General features: G+C 42.1%; 1 protein-coding gene across 2 annotated transcripts in view; it reads right to left on the bottom strand.

The window, feature by feature from the left end:
• si:dkeyp-23e4.3 (rho GTPase-activating protein 7) overlaps nt 1-15,638 on the bottom strand; it is a 99,815-nt gene extending 84,177 nt beyond the window's left edge. Inside the window, exon 1 of one of the 2 annotated variants that reach the window (XM_005927885.3) lies at nt 15,325-15,638. In XM_005927885.3, coding sequence (XP_005927947.1) covers nt 15,325-15,445 — 121 coding nt within the window. In that variant the 5' untranslated portion in view covers nt 15,446-15,638. The remainder of the gene's footprint in view (nt 1-15,324) is intronic. The other variant, XM_005927884.3, reaches the window with a different exon arrangement.
• Between the last annotated feature and the right edge of the window lie 7,284 nt (nt 15,639-22,922).

The raw sequence follows: 22,922 nt of genomic DNA, 5'->3' as shown, positions 1-22,922 counted from the left end.
AAGGCAGGAAGTGAAATCATGAAAAGGTATATGAACAGTATAGGATGTTACTTTTATTTACAATTATATTGTTATGTTTTGCTATTTTACCGTGTGTTGTTCAGCATAAACACTCAACTTCTGTTGTACTTAAATGTGCTGTATAAATAAACTTTACTTCACTAATGCCGAGCTAAAGGCCAAAGTCTTCCACAACCCAACATCACAGAACACACAATACACTAATGCACCAGGATTGTGCAAGTTTGTCAGCAGCAAACGGCTCGATATTCACCGATCGAGTTCACCAGCTTTAGAACGAAGGCTGGAGTTAGTGCAAGATTTCCTGGGTTTCTGGTTATTCTAACCTGGATGACATTAAGTTTCCCAGAAATAATAAAAAACCTTATTTTTTATGTGAGGCTCTTATAACAAGCTTATAAGTTTGATGGCAAAACAGGGGTTGATACAGTGTTTTCATAGCACCTCCATGACTCTGACTTCAGCGCCACAGAATGACTCAAATCCAATAAGACAGAAACTAGATTTTAAGGTTGTGGAATGAGGAGGTGAGTAAAAGCTGCACCGAAACGGGCGAAACTATTGCTGCCACAAGATGAAGAGTCTGTTGTACCTTTAACAAACTCACTCTCTAAGCCACAGGACACCCTGCTGTTCCAGGATAGCAGAATCATTTCAGATAAGCCATTTTCCTCGGCTGTGCCCTGGTTTACTGCCACACCCTGCCTCTCTGAAAATCTGCTGAGAGATGATGAGAAAAGCAGCCATTTTGGGCCTTTCTGTGGCTCTCAGGTGGCCGCCTCCTCCTCGCCTCTCTGCTCTCTTTGGAAACAACTAAAGCACATTTCCTCCAAGATAATAAATCCAACTCAATAAATATTGTGGAATATGGGACTCTGGCTTTTGCTGAAAGCGTATTTTCTTCTTTTCATTCTGCTGTCCTTTCAAAGCTGTGTCCCTCTGCTGCTTTAATACAACCGCAGGTGCTTTACATTGAATTTCATTGTGGCGAGAGATGCAGAGAGCAGTTTTTTTTCCACCTCGTCAAACCCGCCAACTGGCTGCCGGCTCGGTTCTTGGAGGCAAATATTGAGTGGCCTGAAATGTGAAAACATTTATATCAAATTCTAAATAGAAAATATGCCCGGCAAGTGTGCATGCAAGGGGAGGACGCAAAAGGTGTTTGCATTGCCACATCTTTAAGGGGAAAATCCTAAAATAGTGGTACATTAAATAATGCAGTAATTTTAAACAATCTCAGCATTTTTGATCCCTCCTAACTTAACTAGTACAACATCCATCTGATACTTTCAGCACATTAAAGCTCTGTTAAAAACCACAGCAATTTTACAATCACTCCAAGTGTCACGGGTGGGGGCCGGTTTGTGGCATAATTTGCGTAGTACAGTTTGCTGGTCCGTGTCAGACTTGTTGTTGTTTGGCTTTATCAGTGTTTTATTTGTTCCTGAGTAAATCGGTTTGGCTGAGAGCAAAGTTATAGTTTTCACACAGCTGAATAAACGTCAAACAGCAAACTGATCAAACAGAAGTGTGCGATGGTCGAGAATTTGCTCCAGTGTCCTGTTATATTTTAGGGAGGAGCAGATGGCTGAGTTTATTAAACTCCACCAAGACAGCTGGTGACGCAAATCTGAAGGCGAGACCGACCCGATTCACAGCCTCGCACTTCCGGCCTTCTGGGTCTTCGAAGGACCCGACCCACGTAGACCGCGAAGGACGGGTTTTCCGAAGGATGCGGCCTAAGTTTTGGGACACAGCTTATGGGGTTTTCTCTACTGTAGCCGTTAGCTTAGTGGCTAGCTGACTTTCTGTCCTGCCACTTCTGACATTTTCCTTCTAACCAGTTAGATTTTCCACACTTGATGAGGTTCGTGCCTTCTTGCCACGGACCTCGTCGGACCAAGGTCAACAGCAAGGGTTGCTGGGAAATCATTGCTGATTGGCCAGGTAACATAATAACAAATGATCTAATTGGCCCACATCTTTATTTAAATCAAAAAGGCGCCCAAACGATTTACATCATAACACATCAAGATTACTTTCCACTGCTCTTTTCTCTAGCCAGGGTGTGATGGCTGCAGTTACAGCCACATATATTGGGTAATATCTGTCAAACATCACAGTGCTACAATAGACTTATACATAACACAACACTTTAAATAAAGGATTTAATTTACAGGGAAATGCAAACTGGTTTGGTTTATAATTAACTTACTCATATGATCACATAAAATAAGTGCAAAGATTTTAGTTAGTTTTAGTGTATTATTTAATTTTCCTTTGTTTTCTCAGTGGCAGCTGCTCCCAGTCCCTTGGTTGATGAGCTAATAGGTGGGAAAAGGGGCGGAGCAAGGCTACATGGAGACCTGTAAACTGGGTCATACCACAACTCTGGATCATGGGGGGGAAATGGAATTTGTTATGTTAGTTTCAGCTACGTTTTTGTGCATTCTACCCCTTTTTGTGGGCTGTATTTAAGTTTAAGTCTTATTTAGGTAGATCAGTTTGTTTGTTACCAACTTTTGAGTAGAGTTCTGTTACTTTGACCTCTTTTATGGGCCCAAGATTTAGATCTTTAGTATAATTTAACCAAGTTTGTTTTCTGGGTTAAATAGAAAAACCTTTTTTGTTGGACTTTAACCTGTGTCTGACTTTCCTTTACTTTTCAGTCCAACACAAGCAGTGGTACCCTGGATGTTTGATCTGCTTTCTAATAATTATCAATCGGTATTAGGACCTTTAAAAGTTTACCAAAACGCACTTTGTTTTCTCCATTCAAAACCACCAGCTGACCATCTTTTCTTGATGTTTAGTCTTGATTGAAAAATAGTTAGATGATGATGGAGACACGAACTGGCCTCTTAACTATGTATGACCCACAAAGCAGTCGATTTGGCTTCTCTATTGGCTTGTCAGAATATTTGCTTTAACTTGAACTGTGCTCTATGTTTGATACCTCATGCATTAAAAATATGGTTGCAGTGTTGAGTTTGCAGCAGTACGTGTTATTATGACAGCAGCATTAGAGTGATTTGTCATTTCTGAGAGATAAAGCAAAGCAACAAAAACACTAAAAGGTTGAGCACAGATGGAAGGGAACATTTCATTTAATCTCTCGACACTGAAATCTGTGGCAGGAAAATGGGGAAAATACCAGCTGTGCTACCTCTAGGAATGCTGGTACCACCTTACAGCAGCGCACATTTTAGTCCTTAAAATATCCCAGAAGGAAAGAAACAGGTCACAAGATGTGATGACAGGAGAATTATAGGGTTAGAGAAAACATTAATTTGAAATATTCAGACTACTTGTTCCAAATTGTGGGTTTTCAATTTAATAATTAATCTTAATTTAAAAATCTAATTTTCTGTATGCCATCATGTTTCAGTGTTTAAAAAGCTGGTTAAAGAGGTTTGAGCACTGTAATCATCGAACTTTGAAAACGTGGCTTTTAATGGGAACAGGTTTTTCTTCACGGTGCGGAAACAGAGTGAAGAGTTTTTGATCCTATTGGCTGAACTCAAGCTGAAGTTGTGAGAGGCTGCAAACGAGAAAGAGTGGTTTTTGATTAAAGGCAGTACACAACATGTCAAGGTCATTGCTATGATGATTTTTAGTTTTTATAAGACTGACATATGAATTCAGGGCAGTAAATTTGAACCTTCAAATTCAACGTTGAATCTCTTCATTAGGAGCCAGACTGCAGCCACCTAAAATACTGCGAGGATGTTTTTATTGAGTTTTCTAGCTTCCAGTAGCTCATTCATTTGATTTTTATTAGGTCCTAATAGAAATCAACAGAGTGGTGCATTGCAATCAGACCAGTGCATACTGTTTTCAGGGAAATTACTTAATTTTGGAATTTAACCGCAGTCAAGCTGCTACTTGATGCGAGCGTTGATGGACGTAACGCATGAAAATTTCATTCCTCTGCATCCAACATGGGCTGAATGTGAATCGGCTCATTGAGCATTTCGATCCAAACCTTTGCAATAAGTAACTAAACCAGGTGGTACGGCGCGTGCTGCCACGCCGAGCCGTCCTCCTCCCTAATGCAGAGCCGAGCGACTGAAAAATCGTCCATCTTTGCTGCTTTTTTGTGTGAAGAGTCAAAAGTAAACTCCCAACTCTTGAATGTCCTGCTTTTTCTTCACCGACTCATCAGTCATTCATTGGACTAACTTAAAGGTTTAAAAACACAAAGCTCTTTGTGATTGGCCCTGAAACCATTAGGTTTAACTCACAGAAGAAGATGCGGTCGATGGCGGTGTTAACAGGCTCCCTGAATAGCTCCGCAAACTCGACCACTTTGTTGCCTCTCCTGACATTTTCTTTTCAGCTTCAAGTAGAAAGTCCATCTTTCTCATTCTGAACAGGAAGACCTGCCTCCTCCTTATTCTCATCTTCCCCCACATGACGATTGCATCTTCATAAATCAAACAATTTCTGATAAAAATGATTCGGAGGGCTTCATACGTTAAAATATTCATGAACTGTGAGGGGAAAATTGCAGATGGGAAACCTATCAGTAAATAAGACAATTTTCAAATATTCTCTTTGTGGATGTTGGAGTCGAGAAACCTGAAATCTGAATCCTTGACTCTTTTATTCCAGCTGGAGTTTTTGTGCCCCCACTGCACATCTGGAAAGGTTTTTTAAGTGTAGCGTAGGCTCCATCTGAATGGCAAAAAGCCCATCGAACACACACAGACACAGCTCGGTACTCTCCAGAGTCCGTCGTATGAATGCAGCCGGAGTGACGGCAAACAGAGGAAAGAGGAGAAGAGCGGAGGCAGCACATGGAGAGGAAAAGAGCAAAGCAGAGCGAGGGAAAGGAAAAAAGACGGAGTGAAGGAAGGCATTGAGGATGAGGTAATACCACTGATGAAACCCAGGCAGCGATGACGACAGACATCCGATGCGTTTATGAAAGCGAACAATCTCAAAGAGATTTCTTTGTCTCTGTGGTGAGCATAGCTCTTCCCTGACACAGCTGCAGCTAAGACTTCTCACCACTTTGACTTCACCCTCATACTCCATGCACCTAACACTGTACACACCAAGCAGCTACCTGAATGCAAAGCATTAGAAATATAAAGCTTATTAAGGATAACATCAAATAAATGGCACTTGTTAAGTCCCTGTGTTTTCCACAACAGGGACATAATGACCCATAATCTGCAGAGAGCGTTGACCTACTACAGCTGCATCCACACAGGGAGTAATTTGCTTCGTTCTCGTCATTTTGAACCTGATAGTCGGTCACAAGTGGAGATTTTGGGCTCTGGTTGCCTAGGCAATGTCATATGTCAATCACTGGTATCCTGCACTCTCACTGGTAGGTGCATAAAAAATATACATTATGATTGGAGTTTAACAAGGTGCAAACATGAAATTGACATCTTGCCCCACAAATATCAGCGATGTTTGGACAGCTAGCGAAGTCTGGCTACTTGGCATATACTGGTCTCCTACATGCTAGCTAGCTACACTGCTATAATTAGGCTGATATAAACACATTAGGAGAGGAACTTAAGGTCACAGAAGTTAATGCTGAGGGTCTGAAAATGGACCAAATTATGGCACATCTTCAGCACGATATTAGTTACAAATATGTTGATTACTCACTATGGAAAAGCTTTTAAAAGTCCAGAGTGAAGTCTCAGTGAGGTTGTCGGCTGTAGCTACACTGTGGGTTTTTTAAAGTTCATATATGTGTTGCACATGACAAGAGTCAACAAAAAGCTGGAGAGAACAAGAGTCATGGTTGAAAATAAAGGAGACAGAACTGCAGCATGTTGCAGAGCGTCTTATCAAATGTTGAAGACGCTCGGTCAGGCAGATTGTAATAAATATGGGGCGTCAAGACGCTGATGCCAAAAACCACCTTCAATGTAAATGTGAGACGCTGGCAGCCTCATTCTTTTTTCTTGGTTTCTTAAATGTATCGACAGGTGCTCTAAACCTTAGTGAAGTGGTAGGCCCCCTGGTGGGCTGTGAAGGTACTGCAGGTGGGTCGCAGTAATAACAGAAATTCAGTTTGAAATGAGGATGTGCAGTTGCATTTATATAAATGTATGCATTTATTTTAATATAAACGTGAATTCAGACTGGTAATAGAAGTGGTCAGTTTGTGATGCTGCTCATTACTCTGACCTAAATTTACTGATCTAATACTGATGTTTGCTTCCCCGTGGTGGGTCACACACTGGCCTTAAAACAGCCTACGTTGTTTATAATTTTTGAATAACATTGTTTAAGTTAAATAAACTCTCATTTATGTTGGTTAGATGTAGATTTAAGATTAAGTGGGCCGTGTGGGATTTTCTGGTTTTTGTGTGGGTCGCAGCACTCTTGATTTTAAGAATGGCTGCTGTAGATCAAACAGGATGCAAACTGATAAATCATTAAGCTTTTTTTGTCTCTTTTATTTAAAATAATGATTCAGTGTGTGATGCCCCATGGACGATTAACCAAAGAACTGCGTGAACTTAGACAGATGACAACAGCTCCGGGTTGAGCCGGCAGGGCACGGACCTCATCGAGGGAAAGGACTGATTCGTGTCCACTGTTTTGTGTGTCAGCAGCGCTGCCATGACTGAGCCTTCAAACTGTGGGAGAGTACAGTGTGTTTGTTATTTCTTTGTCTCCTGTGTTTTAAACCCTGCAGTTCGTTCCATCACACACGCTCTTCCTCACGTCCTGCCGCCGCTCAGAGACAGATGATGAAACACACATGCCCTTTTTCTGCAGTCATGCTGCTCCTTTTGCCCCAAAACAGATCCATTTACCACACAAGCTGCAAAAAACAAAACTGTGTGTGTGTGTGTCTGAAAGCTGATTATAAAGAGTGTGTGTCACCCTGTGTGTGTTATCCTCTTACTGTCAAGCCTGCAGAGACATGAAGGGGAAGTTTGTGTTTTGTTTCAGTGTGTGCGTGTCACCCAGGTTCTCACCCCAGTTTTCCCCACTCGGCTGTTTAGTTTGGCCCGTCTCTGATCGCAGAACAAACACCAGCCTTCACATCGATTCCCCCATCACTTTTGGCTCAGAGCCTTGGTGACTCTCTGCTTTCTCATTTTCAGTTTTAATCATCTTTATCCTCAAGAACCACTTCATTATGCAAGGCTATTTAACTGTAAAATCACTGTATAATTTGCTGTCTGTTTATGCAAATGGAGAGCAGAAGCTTCTACGGCTTCATCGGAAAGAAAAAAAATGCAATGACGGAAATTTACGCTTTTTTGTGATTATTTTTTTCTCCATTGGTGGCAAATTGATCCCAAAGCGAGCAAGCCAAAATTAAAAGTACGCTTTGTGGGGAGAATTAGTAATCCATCAAGCATTTCTCATGTCTGTCTTCAAATACTGATTAAGCCGCCCACAGTGAAAACATGGAAATGACAACAAAACCTAAACTCTCAACTGGACCTTTTAGAATTGTCCTTATTTTCTGTCATATACAAATAAAAAAAAAACAAAACCCAAAAACCCCCACCCAAAACAAACATATACAAATAATAAGTCCTCTAAACAGCAGCTTTACACAATTTTTTTTTACACCTTTGGATCTGTATGATGTCATAGAGAGCCAAAATTTCACCAAATCTAAAGCAAAGCGTTTTGTGTGGTGCTGTATGTAATTAGGTTGTCTCAAATGATGAACATGGCAAATGAGCATTTGTTCAAGTGAAAATATTTCAGCTTTGGCAAAATTTAGGTAAGATGGAAAAAAGGAAGCTTGCTAATTTTGCTTGGCAGGAAAATTAGTCGGACTAACTTAAATTTAATTGACATTGAATTGAATTAAAGTGATTGGTGTGTGGACAGATCTAGTCTATAGGCAGTAGTCAGAACCTCAAATTTGTTAATTTGTGTTGCTGTGCCACCTTTTCCGTGTCCATCATGACAATTTTCACTCTTATATTTAGTGATTTACAATTTTAAAAGATGAAAAAGTTGAAATTTAGAGGTTGGAGGGGGTGGTGGAGGTGGGAGATATTATTAATCCAAGATATGTTCTCTGGTTAAGTTTAAGTAGTAAAAGCAACTGGATTAGGTTGAGCGAAATATAATGGTTTTGCCTAAAATACAACAGTTACTCATCATGTTCTTTTAATCATAATGTTTGCATAAAATACAGAAGATGAGTTGAATCCACACAATTATAAGAGGTTTTTAAGCACTCAAATTCTCCATGGACATGAATCTGCAGGCACCTGCATTAACCATTAACATCACTAAATGACTAGTTTACAGCGCTCCAACACAAACGAAACATACTGACAAACAAACAAAACCTCTAAACTGACGTGTTGTTAGATAGAAACAATGAGGTTAGCAGCTATATGCTACACTGGGTATCAAACAGCTTATTCACGTTAGCAGATAAGCTAACATTAGCCAGTTCTATCTGGAGCCTGTGAAACCAAATGGAAATGTAGCTATTGGAGGATTACTATAAGTGACATCAGCGGGGCAATCAATTCATGAAGGGGTTTGTTTGTTTTACAAAATCAAATCTAACCCTGAGCCATGTTTCTTTCTGACTTATGCTAGCTAACACTAGAACACCTGCTAATACAAACATTTAGCTAGTTAGCGACAATCTCAAAAGCTTTTTGGCAATTTTCAAATTATTTTATGAATGTTACACACTTTTGTCTGCTCTATAGTGTGGCTAAATTATTGGCAGCTGTCTAGTAAGTGATGAGCTTATTTCTCCTGTTTTGGCTTCCCTTCATTGGCTTCCTGTTAAATCCAGAATTCAAAATCCTGCTCCTCACATACAAGGTCTTAAATAATCAGGCCCCATCTTATCGTAATGACCTTGTAGTACCATATCACCCTATTAGAGCACTTCACTCTCGCTCTGCAGGCCTACTTGTTGTTCCTAGAGTATTTAAAAGTAGAATGGGAGGCAGAGCCTTCAGTTTTCAGGCCCCTCTTCTGTGGAACCAGCTTCCACTTTGGATTCGGGAGACAGACACTATCTCTACTTTTAAGATTAGGCTTCAAACTTTCCTTTTTGCTAAAGCATATAGTTAGGGCTGGACCAGGTGACCCTGAATCCTCCCTTAGTTATGCTGCAATAGACGTAGGCTGCCGGGGGATTCCCATGATGCATTGAGTTTTTCCTTTCCAGTCACCTTTCTCACTCACTATGTATTAACAGACCTCTCTGCATTGAATCATATCTGTTATTAACCTCTGTCTCTCTTCCACAGCATGTCTTTTATCCTGTCTTCCTTCTCTCACCCCAACCGGTCGCAGCAGATGGCCCCGCCCCTCCCTGAGCCTGGTTCTGCTGGAGGTTTCTTCCTGTTAAAAGGGAGTTTTTCCTTCCCACTGTCGCCAAAGTGCTTGCTCATAGGGGGTCATATGATTGTTGGGTTTTTCTCTGTATCTATGAAGCGCCTTGAGGCGACTTTTGTTGTGATTTGGCGCTATATAAATAAAATTGAATTGAATTGATGAGTGGAAGTGTCAGTTAGCTAGCTGTTTGTAACATTAAATGACATTACTTTTAAGTATTTTTTGTGAGTAATAATATTTTAATAAACCACCTTTTTGGTAGCAACATTTAATTGTTTCATGTCTATCCTCAGCTGCTCAACAGTTTAAATAAAAAACAAAACAAAAAACAAAACAAACAAAAATAAAATCTAAATGCATTCTTGCTGCCTTTCAAAGGGTTGGTTCAAAGACAGGGACCAGTCAGATTCCATCTTCACTGACTTTAATATCACTAAAGATGGCAGTAAGTTGCTAAGTAGCTCAAAATGACAATAATGTATGGTTACTCTACAATCAGTTTGAAATCAAATGGGTACATGTTGGAAATTGCATTCACACTCTGATTCACTAATTCACATACATTTTTTACTTTTAGAGTCCAGATGGAGCCCTTACAGATTTGAAACAGAAATTGTGCTTCAGTTGCTGAAGGATGATGATTTATCAGTGCAATGTCATTGGTGCTAAGGAGCCTTGCACTTTTACATTTGGCAACCAGTTGAGTTAAGTCCTCTATAGCAAAGAGACACATCGCAGTCTGTGCTCATAGCACAGACTGACTCAGAGTCATTGGTCAGTGTTGGCAATCAGGCTGTAGATATTTGTAATGTTTGACAGTCTGTCTGAGAGCGACTGAAGTCAGTCACTATTGTGTCGAGACAGCTGTGAACTAGGTGACCTAATAGAGCAATTGAAAGTTTCCTCTCCTTCTTGATTGAAAGTGGTTGCCAACAGGTTGAGGGTGTTGCACACTCAACCTCTGAACCACCATAAAAAAAACAAAAAACGATACAGTCACCAGGCAAACTCAGATTTTCTCTCTCATCACCAGAAGGCTGCCGTCTTATGTTCCTATACCCTGTGACTGAGCCATTACCCAAACTTTTGTAGCTGCTTTTCTCTCAGCTGTGTGTGAATGTGTGTGCTACAGGGATCTGAACCACAGCATTACATAATCTCTCTCTCAGCCAATCAGTGAGCACAACCCTTCTAACGTCATTTGTTGATCTGATCCAGAAACACACACACACACACTGATGTAAGTGTACACACAGCTGGAGCCAGGTATCTGTTCTCACTAGAAAACCCAAACCAGCTGTCAGAACACACACACACACACACACACACACACACACACACACACAGGTGTTAATATGCATCACTAGGATTACTCAACTTTCACGTTCATTTGAAGACCTGCAGGTAGCTCTTGCAGCGTTGTCATTAAAAGCTTCTGAGCTCAGAGACCGGCCTCGTCCTCTGCAGCCTGCTGATCTGTATCATATCGAACTCCTCACTGTTTGGATCAACACACACTGTTTCATTTCTCCACTTCTTCCAAAATGAGGCCACAGTTACATGTTATGACAGGAGACTGGGGTCAATGGGAATGTGTGTATATTTCTATCTTGTGTGTTTCTGATTAATGTGGCAGTTCTGTGGTGCCACATTAATGTGGTGTTCAGATTCAGGAAAACTCACACAATATGTGTTTTAGCAGAGGCAAGCTGGTGTTTTATATGTTAATTGTTTCAATCATTTGTCTCTGATTTTGCACAAAAGTTAGAATTGCACAGTTACGGAGCCCCGCCAGGGACATGGGAGAAAAAAAAAAATTAAGATGAACTTCTGCATGATCTCGCAAAATACACTGCATCCTTCGCAGGTCGCATTTGAAAGCTGAGTCGGTGTATCCTTCGTGACCCAACCTATCCCAGAATTCATAGCGCGGCCCAGCCAAGTCATTTCTAACAATGGCGGCAGCTACTTAGTTTCAATCTTATGTTTTCTGGGTCACAAAATAAACGTTGAAGCTATTTTCAGGGGTGAATGTAGCTGTGTAAACTTCAAGTATCTGCTCGGTTTATCAAGACATCACATATTTGTAAAAGTGCTCCGATGTTTTCGGAGACGTCTGTTACCCACCATCTCGAAGCTAACTTTAGGTCGAGGCCCACTACAGCCGGGGGGACGCCGCACTCCCGGCACATCGTGCTTCGACCTCCTGGTCGGCTTCGAGCTGGCGCCCTCTGAAGGATGCGGCCAAAACATTTGCGCAAAAGTTCATCTTAATTTTTTTTTCTCCTATGTCCCTTGCGGGGCTCTGTACAAAGTCACAATGAGGACATGTATAAAAAATCCAATCAGGGCTCCAAAGCACGCCCACATGAAAGTGTTCTTTCCAAATGCTACGGACAAAATTTAAATAACACTAACAATGGATCAGTTTGAAGAATTTGTGATCCTCAAAAGCATTTCCATTTTTGCTCCTATTGAAAAAACATCTTTTTGAGCCAGTATGAATATAATCCTGTGAAACCAACATATGAAAACTGCTTCACGGTTTCACTTTTCTACCATTCGCTTTGATAGAAAAGTGTCAGCCTGGTGCTGGTGTGAAAGCTTAGAAAGAAACAGCTGGTACTTTTATTTTGGTGGAGTTTCCTCCTCACAAAGACATCCCTGGGTTACCACTGTTTATAAAATGCCATTAAGAAATAATGAAAAGCTACATTTCCTGCTTCCTTCACAGAGCGCAGATCTACATGTTTGATTCAGAAGAGTTTTACAACTGTCTTTTCGCTCTTTCTGACACACAACCTCCAGCAACCAGAATCAAACCAGCAACCCTTTGTTTGTCCAGGTAAGGTTTAAACCACTACACTATTGAGAGTAATGAGCACCAATGAAAAGAGAAACATCCAATAATTATGCAGAAAGCATCAAAATCTCTGTAGGCTATGAGACCAGATAACGAGCTACCAAAATTAGCTGACTCATCAACTTTCTTCTCAGTTTGGCAGCTTAAATTAAATGCTGCGAGTACATAAAGCATACGCGACAGGTCGGAATTAATTAGTATGTGAAAATAACTGCACAACAGCCCAGAAAGAAATACAGAAATAACCAAAATAGGACAGGAAATGACCAAAAATGAAATGATATACTATCATCAAAGACGAATAACAACAAAAGGCAGAAAATTACTGAAGGATGGAATAAAAAATGTCTACGGAAAACACTGCAAACAGATGTCAAATCACCAGCAGGACTCACAAAACACCTGCAAGACACAGAGCTGGAGACAAAAAGACACAACTGCGTGAGCTGCTTTGTCTTTTCTGCAGTGTGGAGGTCTTGCCCGGAGGAGCTCGGTTTCATAATCCATCCATATGCACACAGCAGAAAATATTATTCCATTCTCAACTTCTCACTTTAGCACTGAAAGTCCTTTGAAGCTCTCTTTTTTTTTTTGCCAGCGCTGGTATTTCACAGCATCCTGCTTTACATTCACATTTACACCTGAGAGTGGAGCACACAGGGCGCAGCAGGTGGAGGCGAAGAGTCACGCTCGGGGGTCACCTTGACATTTTCCCAGCTACTTCAGTGAATTAACCTTTTAGTCACAGGCTCACCTAACAAGCCCACACACAAACGGCCTCCAGGAAAATGAGACCAACCCAGCTTCGGCTCGACCGCGTGATATTTTCTCCGCGGGCTCACGGATCCATTAAAACCTGCTTTGTGTTAAGAGCGCTGAAATGCTGCCCCTGACCTCTCAGATGGAGAGAGAGCTTTCAAGTTCTCACTGCGGACGGCACGCTGGGATTCCTCGAAAACCGAGAGCTCCGTTTAGCACCCCGAGTATCACCCGGCGAGTTTGCCTCGCAGCGCGAAACAGGCGCGGGAAAACACTCAGCTTCAATGAGACGTGAAACCACAATCAGTCACAGCTGCAGCTCGCATGCTAGTGGCTTCATGGGACTGTCTATGATGGGCAGCAGGAAGCAGCAGCTGACCACCATGTTATGATACGGTCCATGGATTTTATTATTCATAGTTTTTAAAGGCAAAGGTGTAGATTTCATGATGCCAGCATTTAGCACACATGCGTTTGAAAACGATAACCAGTGGGACAACGATGCTTCAGATCTTGGCGTTCTTTAGTCCCGGAAATACACTTCTACCATAATCTGATGCTGATTCAAATTCACCAGCATGCTGGAAATAAAGTGTCAGTTGCTCAAAATTCACAAAATTCACTGGAGTCAGAGCCCCAGAACAACACGTAGTGTGTCTCTGCATGAACCAAACAGAAATAATTGAAATACCTCGATTGAAGACACCAGCAAAGTTACTCGAAGATGAGGAAAAGCCAGAGCAACACCTTAGAAACTAACTTACAATGCCTTCTGTATCATACGTTCTTGCAGCTCTTGCTTAAATTTATAGTGTACATATTATCTGTTATTGCAATTTGCAAAACTCGTGCACAATTTTAGTTGAACTTTTCTTTAACGAACCTTGTTTTGTCATCTAGAAAGAGATTTTTCCTGGCTTACGATAACAGATTAGCTGTTCAGCTACAACCGAGGAGTTCTTAGTAGTTTTCAGTTGTAGAGATCACAGCATCCAAACCTGAAGCCAGGGCATCAGGTGAGGAGTGAGATAACGAACCAGCTCAACAGTCTCTTGTTGTTCGTTGTGCACCATGAATTCATCCTCTAATGTGATATCCCGAGTTTTACTCGATTTTTCCTACACAGACAGTCTTCACTCACAGTCTGGACCACTCACCAGATTTGTGTCCCCGCAACGTCATCCTCCAAAATAAAAAACAAGGTAAAGAATCCACGACACAGAAACGCATGAGCAAAGGAACCCAACAGGACTTTGCACCCATAAAGACAACATTTGATGAGTCTCGACACCTCAGTTCATATCACCAAAGACGAGTTTGATGAACACTAGAATACTTTTCAGGGTTTTTCCAAAGGTAGCTGCACAGACCACCCTCCCCAAAGACTGCTCCTAGCAGGCTTTCTTTGGGTAAAGCGTGAACAGACTGAGCTAAAAACACCAACTAGTCCAGACAGGTGTATGAGAAGGTGACTGAGTGTGGGTTTGGCCAAATGCCAGTCAGGTAAGGCTTTCTGATCACATCTCCCATCACACTGGGTTCTGACTCACTTCAGCACTGCCTCTGTAAATGAAGAGTGTGTGAATCACAACTGCTTCAGAGATGCACTGGAATTTCCAGAAACATCTGCAGATGACTCTGAAAAACGTCTTAGCTTTTGATTTTGTTCCAACAACGATTGTGTAGTTTTTTTTGTCACATAATGATCCAAATGTTGTCACATGGTGATTCGTGGTCTGGACTGATAAAGGCCAGTGCTGCTGACTGTTTAATGATGATGTTGCTGAATTAAGCACAACTTTGCCTAAATAAAACAAAGCCTGGATGTTATGCTTCATTTAGCATCAGTGGAACTTAACTTACTGAACTTCTTCACCACACTCTTCCACGGAGAGCTGAAACCATCGCCATCGCCTCCTGGGAGGCTCCTTTTCTACCCACTCATTCTCCTGACTTGTTGCCAGTGAACTTCAGTGAAAAGCAGCATGTTCCACCAGGTGTTTTATGCTTTTAAGCACGAAATTTTCACTCTTTTGTTGCTCCTAATCCAACTTTTTTGAAATACATTCTTTGCTTTGAATTCAAGATGAGCAGAAAAACAATGACATTGCTAATTTAAAACTTTGCGACTGGACTCTAGGGTTCAGTTGTTTTGCAAACCACTGCATTTTGATTTAATTCACCTTCTGCACAGCATCTCAACTGGAAACAGACGAATGATTTTAACTATACCTCCCTTCCCTAATATCAGTTTCCTTCACCGTGCTGAGTTGCACAAAACACGTTCACCAAAACACTTCTGCAACCTTGCATAAACCGCTTTTTTCCAGCTAAATAATCTTCACCCACATCGAATCCCAACTCACCCCACAGCCGCCTCTCCCTCACACCCCTCCAGAAGACATCCCAAGCCTTGTTGGTGGAGTCTTTGACATGCTCGCTGAAAGATCTCCGCAGCTGAGATTTTACCGTCGTGTGCTGAGCCATATTCCACACGTTCGACAGTCACATATTCCCAGTGAGAAACCTGTGTTTCTGGACAGTTTCTAATCCATGCGGGCAGCGTTCACTCTGTCACGGCTCATGCGGAGGGTGTGCTTCACTTAAGAGGTCAGTAAAGTAAGGAAGGAGGAGGAGGTAGAAGAGGAGGCAGGGGGGGCTGACACTTGATGCAAAACGTCTGCATGCAATTTGTGAAACAGCACAGCCCTTTCCCTCCCTACAGCTCCACACTCAGAAAGTTAAGTGTGTGGGTACATCTATCTTTGTGAGAGCCAAATTCATAAAGTCAGGATGTTTAGGACGGTTCAAACTTTGGGACAAGCCTTCAAAGGGTGTTTTGAGAGTTACGAATTTGTTTATGGGGCAAGGGGATGTAATATGTCAGCGAAGATCCTCACAAAAATATCAGTGCAATTTTGAGTGTGTGTGTGTAGCTGAAAGATAAGCGAATGATTACAGAGTGTCCGTGTGTGTGCGAGGCAGAGCGAGAATGAGAAGTATTTATCTTTTGTGTGTGCGTGCTTGTGTCAGAAATTAAAGGATTTGGCCGGCCTGAAGGGAGGAAATGACATCTAACCTGGGTTAAAGGCATCAGCAGTATAAACACGCACGCAAAAGGAAGCAGACACACTCGCATTATAAACACAAACACTTCCATGCACACTGCGAGACACTGCGCTGCCGCACACACTCTGAATATTTCATTATCGGGCCTCTTCGTGGTGGCAGCTTGGTCTCAGTTGTGTAAAAGCAACTTTAAAGCTTTGAAGGGAGGCTGTTGTTTAAGGAACAGCTTTCAGAGACGAGGCCGACTTGGACTTGTTTGGAATGATGCAAGGATCGACTTGTCAGAATTTTCTCACATGAGCTTTGAGCAACTTTGAGAGAATCAGGTTGGGGTTTTTTTTCAGTTGTTCATTTAGACACTACCGGTCTAAAGTTTTAGAAAGCCCCAATTTTTCCATTTTTTATTGGAAGTTGTGCAGTTTAATGTCTCATTGCACTCTGAAATGAAACTATAGTACAAATAAGCAAATTTTAGTTAAAAAAATAAATCATGGAATTAATTTATAGACCAATAGAAATACAATAGAAATCAAGTGTTCAGAAAGTTCTTCACACATCTGTTGCAGAAGTTCCTATAAATGTGGCACTTGTAGGTTGCTTTGGTTTCACATAACAATTCGAGCCGGTGTAAGTCTGGAGACTGTGCTGGAGACTCCTAAATGTAAATGGTAAATGGCCTGTATTTGTATAGCGCTTTACACAACCAGTCATCCACACACACATTCACACACTGGTGATGGCAGCTACATTGTAGCCACAGCCACCCTGGGGCGCACTGACCCAGGCGAGGCTGCCGGACACTGGCGCCACCGGGCCCTCTGACCACCACCAGTAGGCAACGGGTGAAGTGTCTCGCCGACACAGACGAGACTGTCCAAGCGGGGCTCGAACCGGCAACCTTCCGATTACAAGGCGAACTCCCAACTCTTGAGCCACGATCGCCCCCATGTCAGATCAGATTGTGTTGGACATCTGAGTTCTCACATGGACCTCCGTCAGGAAAGTCGTAGAAGAGTTCAAAGTTGCAGTGCAAGTGGAGAAACAGCTTCATATGAAGGATTTCTGGTGTCAATGTGATATCTGACCAACAGTTTGAGAAAATGACTCTTTAAGGAGTTATAAATGACTGAAAATTGAAATTGGACTTATGCGTTTGGATTGTTTTGCATGACTTGCTACTTGACTCTAACAAACCTGAGAGAGAATTTAATTTCATCTACGTGATGAATCACAGTAGTCAACTTAAGCCACATTATACTGTAAGGACATGACTATAACATCACAGAAACAGACCCAATGAGGGGACATACAAGAGACAAAAACTCGAAGTAGGAAGATAAGATACATGACATCATCTATCCTTGAATAGCTTAAAAGTTAACTTGGACTTGTGCTGAAAGAATTTAGTCGAGACTTTGCGAGTTAAGCCACTCTTGGCTTGAATAATTCAATTCAATTTTATTTATATAGCGCCAAATCACAACAAAAGTCGCCTCAAGGCGCTTCATAGATACAGAGAAAAACCCAACAATCATATGACCCCCTATGAGCAAGCACTTTGGCGACAGTGGGAAGGAAAAACTCCCTTTTAACAGGAAGAAACCTCCGGCAATAAGTGTTAAATAACTTGAAACATAACACAAATGACTAGACTGGTCTCAAACAATCCAACACTTCTCTTGGAGCAGTGAAATATAGAGTAGAGTTGTGAAATATTGTGTTTTTCATAAAGTCCTGAGATGAGTGAATTATAGTTCAGTAGGACTCAAATAAAATGTTTTGCTGAGGAAGAAAATCTCAGTTTTGAAGAACCACCCAACCTTCAACAAACATGCCTCATCATCATTACCCTCGTCATCTTCAGCGGTAAAAACACACTTCCTCTCTCGGGAAAGTTAAATAAACAGAGCAGGAGAAGATAAAAACTTGGGGAAATGCTAAATTGGAGAATGAAAAAAGCCTTATATGGCTCCTCACTATCTGACTATCAGGTCAGGTTTTTGTGCTCTTTGATCAAGTGTGCTTAGATTTAGGCCACAAGTTGGCTATTTAAAGACGGCTGGAATTAGCTAAATGGTAAACAGACTGCAGTTATATGGCACTTTTCCCCCTTCATAACAGTGACTGAATTTTATGGATAGTACAGACAAGAGTAAGAGCGAAGGTTAAAACCATCTGGAGAGACAAAAACTTCTCTCTGTGCTCTCTTCTCTTGTCAGTTTGCCTGTGAAATGTGGAAACTCGAGGCAGAGCTTCAAAGACGAAGATTCCTAATTAAGCCATTTTGCACATATGGTCGCTTCTGCAAACCTATGGATGAGATAAAGGTGATAATGCCCATTAGAATGTACTTTTATAGGACCAGCAACCGTACTGGGTCACCAGAGAGCTCTGTAATGTGTTTGTCATTCACCCAAATGCACACACGGTAATTCACAGGCAGAGCCTCAAGTAGCTCTTAAGTAGAGCTCCAATGTCTTACGTAAGGACAGCTGGACCTCTGTTCAATAAACAGCCTCAGCCTGTCCATCCAAGGATGTAAAGCTTGATGTTTTCCCCACCTGATGGATTTTGTTCACATGATGAACAACCTGTCCTTGGATGTCGACCACCTCCAGCCTCCCTGCACTGTGACAGCCCAGCAGGTCACAAATCTCTGATGTGAACAGCTTCAGATGGCTGTGAACATGTTGCTCACTTATTTGCTCACTTTTTTTTTCTTGCATTAGAATTATTATTTATTGTGGCGTAAGAGACTAAAATAGCTGCAGATTAGAAACACATGCTATCATTTTAAATTGTAACCATGATGCTTTTTTAAAACCAGACAGTAAATTGTCAATTTGTTGCTTTGATGCCGATTTTGTTTAATTGCCCCCCCCCTCCACCGCCTCCTACCACCCGTTGGCCTCTCCACCTCATTTAACTTTGCTCCTTTACTCAGATGTCAGGTTGATGATGGTGGAGAAGCTGTTATCAGCTGCTTTCATCGACACATTCATACCACAGCAGAGCAGTTTTGATCCAGCTCTGCCTCTGGTCACCTGAGAGCTCATTTTGGCCAGTTTTGTTTTCCTTCCTGGCTCCATCATTATGGGAATTTACATTACTGGCCTCCAATCTAAAGGAGAAGAGAAGGGAATGTTCATGTGTGGTCTGTGAAGGGATTTAATAAAACAGTGAAGTAGTTTTCAGAACACACGACTCAGCAGAAAGAAACAGCTCTGACTGATATCTCGGCTGTGTTGATTCAAATATACCAAAATGAGTATTGACTGCTGCCCCAGTCATTATTGTGGTGACTTTTTTTGCTATTAGCTGCTTTATTTGGGCACATCTGAATAAACTGAGCTTTTTTTCCGTTTGCCCTCGGCGCTCCTGGATGTATGGGCTCTACAGTGGACACAGAGGCAGCCCAGCTACATGGACATAACATCTTTTCTCATCTGGAGACGAAGGTTTCCACAAAACTCTGAGATTAGAACCTCAGAACTGGGTGATATCAGATCCATCCACAGCAATGTCAGCAGCCATCCCCTGGCTACCTCCTCCAGTTCATCCAGACGCTCTCCAAGTCGCTCCCAAGCCAGCTGAGAGATGTAATCCTTCCAGTGTGACTTGGGTCTGCTGCCGGGCCTCAGAAACATCTCACCCAGGAAGCTTCTGAGAGTCATCCTAATCAGAACCCTTAACCACCTCAGCTGCCTCCTCTCAATGTGAGTAGCTGGTCAAATCTGAGCCTCTTCCGAATGATTGAGCTCCTCACCTTTGCTCTGAGGGAGAGTGCAGCCACCCTTCGGAGAAAGGTCATTTCCACTGTAAGTATCTGCCATCTCTTTCTTTTGGTCACTTTGCAGACCTCCTGGCAATAGACGAGGGTTAGAGCATAGATCAGTCGGTAAATCGCCAGCTTACTTTCATGCTCAGCTCTGTCTTCATCATACAGAATCTCCATCACTGCAGCGGGTCCTGTTTTCAGAATCGCAGCTTATTGATTTAACACTGGAATCAAATCATAACTTTGATTGTAGTAACTGTAGTGTCGGTGGTGCCTGTTATCATTGTAAGTGTTTTAATCTGGCTCTCCTGTGACCCACTGCCCAGTTGTTGTGTGTGTTTGTTGCCTTAACTTTGTGCATTTCTCCTTAGGTTTATTATTCTTTCATGAACTCCTTCGTCATGCACCCCTTACGTAAATCACCCTCTTCCATGATCAGCAGATTCTCCGGCACTGAGCATCCTTTGTGTTTTATTGTGCCGGATGCCTTTTATAAAAAAGTCTGTAAGTCTATTTTGTGCATTTACATAATTACAGTGGCTGTGAGGGGAACAAAGGGCCGTGTTTGTGTCTGCAAGTTTCCAAAGTTATGAAACACTGAACTCGACGTGAACTTGACCGCGACAAAGACTTCCTCTGAAGTTTTGTTGCCTTCTAATTTAGTCCGAGAGGATGAAATTTCCACGTTCGAAAATGAGGATTTCCTCGAGCTCCATCATTAGTCACCCAGCACCTGAAGTCTTGGCGTAAAGTATCTGTCAGCATGAAAGTCAACACTTCAGCTCGCTCCAACACCTGCAGCTTTGAAACACTGAGCTCAAATATCAAAGCAGAGCTCTTTCCCTCATTATTCTCCTGCTTTTGTTTCCACAGCCTTTACCCTCAAGTGTTTGAGAACAAAGCCCTCTGAATATCAGCACAGCCCAAAGCTCGATCAATTCACTGCAGCATTATGCAGAGTAAAAAAAAAATTACATTCAGTGTCACCATTACTGCAGGCCTTCAATCCTGTCCAAGAGCTTCTCAGACAGCTATTATAATATTTGTGATAGGAAGCAGCGCCTGCCTCCCCCACCCTCCCTCCTCTTCCTCTGCTGGGAGTGTGACGGGAGACATCTTCTGGCACATTTGTTTACCCTTCAAACAAGACCTAAATTAGTTGCATTCCCAGCAGTTTTCCAAAAGCAGGTAATTAAATAGCACTCAGCTGCACACTGCGCCACTACAAATCTGAACTCCCCTCACCGCCGATCAGAGGGAAACGCCAAGCAGACGAAGAAGCGAGGCGCAGCCTTACTAGTGACAGAGCACATCCGTTTGCATTTGCATGCGTCCCACTAATGCACTCATCAAGAGTGACTCACCAGCGCGAGAGAGCAGGTGGGAGTTTGGCTCGGCGACGCCGTGATGGGCTGCGGGATTCGGCTCCGTTGTTTCCGAGACGATGTGCAAAATCAAAGCGACACCAATAAATGTGACAAAACACACAAAGGTTGAAGGCAGTAAAGCAGACAATTTGTCTTGTTTTAAAGCCGCCCGTTCAGTGCAAATTAAATCTGCTCTTTCAGTTTGTTGTGACACTAATGCAGTGATCATTCCAAGTTAAAGTCTGTGTATTTATTCTCATCATGATTACACTGCTGTGAAAAAGGATTCTGACTTGATTTCAGAGTTTTTATGCATATTTGTCACACTCGGATGTTTCAGATCATCAAACACATTTTTGTCTTTAATCTGTTTATCTTTGTTTAAAAGTGCAGTTTTTAAATAATTTCTTGTAATGGGAAAGTGTTATCCAAACCTATACTTGGTCCCGTGTGGAAAGCTGAATTTCATTTCTCTAGCCACACCCGACCTGCCAGCCCTGCTGATTCTGAAATCGCTTATCTACTCAAAAAACACATTATGTCACAAACTGAAGAAACACAGAAACAGCTGAGAAACAAAGTCATTGCCATCTATCAGACTGGAAAGGATTACAGAGTCACTTCTAAAGCTTTGGCACTTTTCCACACATGGAGGAAACTTGGAACAGTTGTGAACCTTCCCAGTTGTAGCCTTCCTACCAAAGGGTGCATCGGCGACTCATCGAGGAGTCACAAAAGAATCCAGAAGAACATCTAAAGAACTGCAGGCCTCACTTGCTTCAGTTAAGGTCAGAGTTCATGATTCAACAGTAGGGATGGGTATCGTTTAGGTTTTATCCGATACCGGTGCCAAACCGGTACTTTTGAAATGGTGCCGGTGCTCAAACCGGTGCTTAAAGAATGAAGAACACAAAATTGGTCCAAAAACCTCTCATGTTCAGCTGTTTTTTTGTAAAAAGATAACAATGTTAGCCTTTTCTGCAGCTATGGGGCATATATGGTATCACTCTTGGCTGGAAGCAGTGCTTAAACAATGGAAAAAACACAAACTTTGTCCAAAAACCTCTCATGTTTACTGTTTTCCACTTTTTCTTTGGTCATTTTAGCCTTTTTGGCCAGGGTGAAGGGAGTATCTGCCATCAAACAAGAAGACAGCCGCATGTAGCTATGATGATGTTTGCTAGTTCACCTTACATGCATTAATGTAATAACGTGGTTAGCCTACTCAACGTAAATTAGCTACTCACGCAGAGAAGAACGGCTGCTGCTGCATCATCATCCTCATCATTTCTGCTACACTGGCAGGGCTAGGGGCCAGGACTCTCCTCTTCGGGTTTTTGGGGGATGTTGCTAACTCCGGGTCCGATAACAGGCACCACACCCGCAGTAGATGTGCTCGGTGTGAGGTCTCGCAGCAAGCTATCAAATACGGCGCATTTCTCGGCTTTTAAAAAAAACGCTATGCGTCGCCAGGTGTTTCATCGGATTCGAGGTGTTACCTCCTTTGACAGTATCACAGTATCAGCTTAAAGCACTTGTTGCTGCTGAGTTTGCATCTTTTGCTGTGAAGTACAGCCAGACTTTTGACCGCTTCGCCTTGGGCTTTTTAATCTGTAGCTCTGCTCTAAAAGAACGTACGTACCTGGCCCCGCCTACTATCCTCGGAAACGTAAAATGATTGGCTAGAATCTAAGTGTATCACAGCTCAGGAAAAAAAGCACCGAAATGTGTGCTGCTTTTCGGTCTGGTT

Source organism: Haplochromis burtoni, unplaced genomic scaffold (genome assembly GCF_018398535.1).
Source record: "Haplochromis burtoni strain Fernald_Lab_line unplaced genomic scaffold, NCSU_Asbu1 Contig_105, whole genome shotgun sequence".
Lineage (NCBI taxonomy): Eukaryota > Metazoa > Chordata > Actinopteri > Cichliformes > Cichlidae > Haplochromis > Haplochromis burtoni.
The sequence above is the reverse complement of the archived record's forward strand: the minus strand, read 5'-3'. Positions and strand labels throughout refer to the sequence as shown.